Below are 6000 nucleotides of genomic sequence, written 5' to 3'. Positions count from 1 at the left end.
AACTCTCACACTTTAAGAAGTGACATTTTAGTACTTGAATATATAGGTGATTCTCCTAGAACAACTACAGTTGGATGATACTGGGTGATTAATATGGCCATCTGGGTTCTTCTAACTAGGGATGTATGGATTGTGTAAAGTCTGTTCCATCTGCATTTTGCAGACTGTCAGGTTCCTTTCATTTCATTGTCTGCTCATTGGCAGAATCAGTTTTTTTCAATTTCCCAAATTTGTGCAAATTCGTATTTGCGAAAATGCACAATCCCCTCCCCCCCATGAGTACCCCCCCCATGCATATTTTCACACCCTAGCCTGTGGCAGAAATGTGCATTTTTGACTGGTGTTTTTTATTTTACATATTTTTCTATGACTAAATTCGCATAAAATTCCAGAAAGTAAAAAAACTGGTCTGCAAGTCCACGGAATCCGTGCAACTCAGAAAAAGTTGTTCTTCTGTGGAATCTGCAGGTCGGATTCATAGAAATGCAAACTAATTTGATTCCATCGCGGATTTCTCTGACATCCCTAGTTCTAACCTACCACAGCTGACAACTGTCCACGCAGGTTATCAGACTCCAGTGTTATTCTAGAGCAGAGTTGCTCATGGCACATCTCTTGGTCACTCTCCTTTGCTGGTGGTTAGATAAAGGAGGAGGCACTGTTTCCCCCCAATCAGCTAGGGGGAATACATGCAGGGAAGCAGATATTTGTAGCTCAATGTAAACTTATGTGTGAAAGGAGTGCTGCATATACAATTCCTAGCACAATCTTATCAGGCTGAGGAGCGCATATAGCCCTATCTGAAAACTTGGATTTAATGGCTCTCAGTTCCTCCTCCCCATATAGCATCTGATCAGCGCTATAGCTGATTATCAGACTATTGCTAGGAGCGTGCAGCTGGATCAGGGTGAATAGTTGAAAGGATGTCATGCATTATAATTTTTTAGTAGGATGGTAAAATGTGGGCTATTTTGAGACAGTGGAGGAGAGAGGTTGATCTTGATGTCCTGGAGATATAGTGCTTATTAACTGCACAGCAGCTAGAAAGAATGGCATCTGGAATTACAACAGAAATTTGAGCAAAGTATTCCCACATTCACTTGAGGTTCATTGGAAGTATCGTCAGGAGCAAATTGCTCCACGAATGAGGTTATTGCAAAACCAGTTCTCCCATTCAAGCATGCAGATGTTTTATTTAAATTGTCCTCAGATGTCTGGTTTATTCAGCATAACACATCTTGTTATACTGCCCTTCTAAAGTACAATACGAATTTCAGCCCACCCACCCCAAAATGGTCAAAAAAACAACAACCTTGGTTTCTTTGTGTGATACACAGAAATAATTACATTTCATTTACAGTACAGATGCATTTTACAGTCGTCAAGTCATTCACTACCAAAAACAGCATTTAAATCACCTAAAACACTAAAAGAATTTTTAGATTCTGAATTTCAGATGGGAAAAAAGTCATAATATTTTGCATGAGTGATAGGCAGACTAGCATTACGCAAAAATCTTACCAAATTCAAGGGCAGGGGATTAAACGAAGGTCACACTGCTGGAATGTAACCTGTTAAGTGAGCATTGCTGTTCCACTTCCCCATCTATATGAACTGTAGCATCATTTGAGACCAAATCTTTAAATTCCAGTGTAGCTTTACTGGGTTATACAGCTTGTAACTTGGAACAGAGTTGGCTCTGATCAAAATAAACATGGGAGAGGAAACAGGTAGTGCGAAGGCGGCTGCATCCATGGAACAACACTGCCTCATGCACAAGGGGTACCCTATGGGGTAAGGCATGGGGTTTCACATTCATCACTCTGTGGTTGGGATCAGTTCTGTTTTCCTCTTACACAGCAGCCTTTTTTGAACCCAGGTTTTCTGTGCTAAAACCTGTTCCTGTATGCAGATTACATATTATGGATCAGGGCCTTCATCTCCAGCAGCTTTCTGTGACTGCCATCTTCTGTTAGCAAATTAGCATCCATACATTTTATTAAGAAGCTCAGTGTTACTTTAAAAAAAAAAAAGCTTTTGCAAATTGTTAATATTAGGGCAGTTTTAAATCCAGAAATTATTCCAGCACAAAAGTGCAAAGCCAGTTATCATCCAAGTTAATTGTGAGTATTGATTGTAAACTTTGAGTTTCCATTCTTTGCTTTATTAGAGTCCAGTGACGAATGTGAAGCAAGCTGAACTCTACTTCACCATCATCTAGTGTGTCATGTGCAAAAGTCAACACAGGAGCAAAGGGCCACATCAACTGGTTGTCAAAATGTTTCTGCGATGGAAGAGTGAAATGATTCTGTGGTTTCAATGAAGTCACTTGGGAAGATTACAGAGGAGAACAGAAAACTCTGGCTTTGCAAACTCCCATGAGTAGTAATGAAGGGGGTGTTCCAATGCAAATGAATAATGTATATTTTAAAATGCCTATTCTAATATATTTTTCTTCTTGAATAAGTTCAGTTATACATAACCACCATGGTAAGGTGAAAAGATGGGAGAGAGATAAAAGTACATGGCTTTTCACCTTGAAGCAACCTTGGATCTGTGTTTTTATTGAAAGTTGGGTGAAAAACATACTAAATAAAAACCCCAACATTTAGAACTGGACTCTTAAAAAAGGATTGCATCAAAGTAATAGAACATACTCGCACGGGTGTCTCTGTGTTGCCCTGGCACAATCACATTGATCCTCTGTCCCCACAGGTATTACATTACGATAATGTCTTTCCCTCTGACTCAGTTACGGTCAAGGAGGATCCACATCAAAGGAAGACAGGATATTTGCCACAGCTGTAATATCCTGCACCCATTCATGCAAGCTTTTGTCTTGAGCTGGCCACTGAGAAAAAAATGGCAGGTTCCAGCATGGTTTCTGCCATTTTCTGGCTCCTCCCACTGCTCAGAGGCATATTACCGCTAAGCTGATGCAAGAAGAGCCAGGTCCAGGCCAATTAATCCACTGGATTAAGTGGACAGCACAGCACTTCTATGCTCCCCATCCTCCTCTACTATAAATAAGGATCCGTGATCTGGAAAAGTGAAATGTGTTTGGGTGTGATGCTGGTCACATAATACTACAGCAATAGATGTCGCTAAATCGTACGAGACAAATTGGGAATAGATGAGGATGGAATTTGATCACCAACATCCAATATACTAATTTTAATATGACATAGGCTGAGACAAGAAACCACTTAAGGACATTCTTATTTCCACACATTAGTGGGCTCAATAATCAGATGAGGCTACATCTGACAATACATTATCATATAGGACCCTCTGTAGCAGAGGTGCCACACAAATCCATCTAGCAATTCCTTTAGAAGCACCTACAAGTTCAGGGTGCCTGTTCTTGCTTAGAAATATTTCTTTTTGCTTGAACAGTTGAAATGATGGGAAACCACCTTGTTCCTAAACAGATTAGCAATTATTGAAGAAAGTTATTTTTCTGGAAACAGCACTTTAAAAACCCTTTGGACAATGAAACAAAAACAAATTTAAATAGCAAAGTGTGTGTATTGATCCTACAGTGGTACATCCTGTGACGCCAACTATTGATTTGCAATATTGGGTCCAAGGCTTTCATTTCAACAGTAGTCCTTGTTGGGATATCTTACTAAATGTTCCAGAATACAGATTTAATAAACAGTGTTTTAGTAAACTTCAGCAAATCTTAATTGCATGTCTCCCAGTGCTCAGCTTTTCCCATAGTAGTATATAATAGCAGTGAAGTTTTAGAGATGTTCAGTCACTAAACCATGTTAGGGTTACTTCAGATGAGAATTACATTGTAACACTAACTAGGAAGACTTTCATTTTGTTCAAGAAACATAAAAATATAGAATGGTGTTCATAAAACAGGGCTTTTTAGCTAATTTATGGAAACCCTTGACATTCAAAGAGGAAAGAAATTTAGCAAAAGGCAATGATCGGCTTTGAGGAATCACAGGGTAATGAGAATTAAAGAAACTTTTTTTTAAAAAAAAATTGACATCTGTAGTACGACAGTTTTGGTTATGAAATTATTTAAAACTTTTCCATATTACAGAGAATATTGTATTGTCTATCCACGTGGTTCATTTATCTGCATTGCTGAATTTGTGCAGTCATATAAATAAAAGCCTGATTCCTGATACAACAGATGTACATTGAATTATTGCAGTTGTAACAGTACCAAGGAAGCAAGAGAAAACAATGATAAATACTAAACTAACTGAACACCTCAAGTTCACTAATGCATGTGTTGAGTAAGAAATACTTCATTTCCTCCCCAAAAGAAAGTTATTCATACAACCATGGAACATTAACAATCAGCATTTTTTTGTAAGTGCACAGAAATGCCCCCTTTTCTACAGTAAAATGTTATCATGCCTAACCTGAAATAAACAACAGAAGTAAACTCGGAACACAGCTCCAAGGAATTTTCACATGCATTATGGTTGTGTTTCTTTCAATCAGTACAAATATGGTATGAGCCATTTACTCTATCTCTCTCTTTTAAAGTCAGCTTGTCAACAGGTTCAGGGTTTATCAACAGGAAAAAGAGAACACATTATCAAAAGTTTGTTTCCATCCTTGATTTTGCATTCGGTTGGAACATAAGCAGTCTGAATGGTGTTTTTTGTTTGTTTTGTTTTAGATATTTTATTAAAAAGATTTTTTTTTCATGGTAAGAAGAAGCATCAATGGGAGGCATTTCATTGTGCTCACAGAGTAAATCAAAACAGTTACAGAAGAGTTTGCTCCAGAAAGGTTCAAGTGACGTGTAGAAATTCCATTTGGTTGCCCACTGTGCACAATTCCAATATTGAAACCCCCAAATGTTTTGTATCTCCAGAATCTTTCAATTGTCTGTCGCTATTCCATTTCACAAGGGGTTGTTGCATCCCTTTCTTCAGAATCATATTCTCTCTGCTGCAGTCCAGCTTCTAAGTGGTCTTTAGTCTAACTGTTTTTATAAAGCAGATACTCTGACAATGTTTCCTCCTGAATACCCTGGAGATTCTGCTCTATCGTCTCCCTCTGGCGTAGTCACAGGTGGTGTTGGAATGCTGATTATTGCTGTGGTTACATAAGGCTGCTCACAGTTTAGTTTAACACACTCTTCCATTTTGGCATTTAAACTGGATCGGCTAGAGGAGTTAAAAAAAAAATGGATACAAAAATTATATAAACATTCTATCTGCTTAGTGTTTTTATTCAATTGTGGTATGTCTGAAAACCATCCAGGATACTTTCAGGATGGAACTAAGAGGTCTGCATCTCTTCCAGTGCTTATTCTACTGTTCATCCACTGGCCTCAACACATTTTACATGGAAGAATGAGAAATGACGTTCTCCTTGCACAGAATAAAAACAGTAGCACTCCAAATATGGACAGGTCTGCAAAAGCACCATGAACAGAACACTGAGGCTGTTTTCTAATGGACCCCGCTAATCCTAGGGCCTTTCGATATGAGGCATTTATTGTGCGCTTGTCATTGTGCACAGTTGTTTATGGGTTCTTTAGACGATGTCATGACCCACCAGTTTCACTTCAGTGTCTAACTAGCACTTTCAGCAAGTATTTTTAAAGCAGGGAAAATGCGGCATTTAGGGCACAATCCTAACTAGATAGGCAGCCGTCTCTGACCTCGGAGGCGACCGCCTATGCAAAGCAAGGCAGGAGAGGCACGGGGGGATCGTTCCCTCTGTGCCTCTCCTGCCTTGCTCTTTGTTGCTAGACAGCCAGGAGAGGAAGCTGCTGGATGACACATTGGATATGTTGTACACGCAGCTCCGCATTCCCCGCCCCGGAAAGCCCCCCAGAACGTCCCTTTTCAGTTGCTCTATGCTCCTCTTCTGAGCATGGAGGATGGGGCTTCTCCGTGCTGCCTCAGAGGCAGCGTGGATGAAGGGGGCGGTCGCTTTTCTGGGAACCGACCTCAGAGCGCAGGCTCCAAGGTCATTTCCTGGAAATGAACATATCCTGTGGTTCTCTAGACAGTG

General features: G+C 39.8%; 1 protein-coding gene across 2 annotated transcripts in view; it reads right to left on the bottom strand.

The window, feature by feature from the left end:
• Positions 1-1169: 1169 nt before the first annotated feature.
• KCND2 (potassium voltage-gated channel subfamily D member 2) overlaps positions 1170-6000 on the bottom strand; it is a 438337-nt gene continuing 433506 nt past the window's right edge. For both annotated transcript variants that reach the window (XM_084810849.1, XM_084810850.1), the window contains exon 7: positions 1170-5144. In XM_084810849.1, the coding sequence (XP_084666975.1) occupies positions 4967-5144 (178 nt within the window). In that variant the 3' untranslated portion in view covers positions 1170-4966. The remainder of the gene's footprint in view (positions 5145-6000) is intronic.

The sequence above is a fragment of the Heloderma suspectum genome, chromosome 7, assembly GCF_057233095.1.
Source record: "Heloderma suspectum isolate Gila_16-S chromosome 7, 16-S_ref, whole genome shotgun sequence".
Classification (NCBI taxonomy): Eukaryota; Metazoa; Chordata; class Lepidosauria; order Squamata; family Helodermatidae; genus Heloderma; species Heloderma suspectum.
This window is presented reverse-complemented; position numbering and strand designations above follow the sequence as displayed.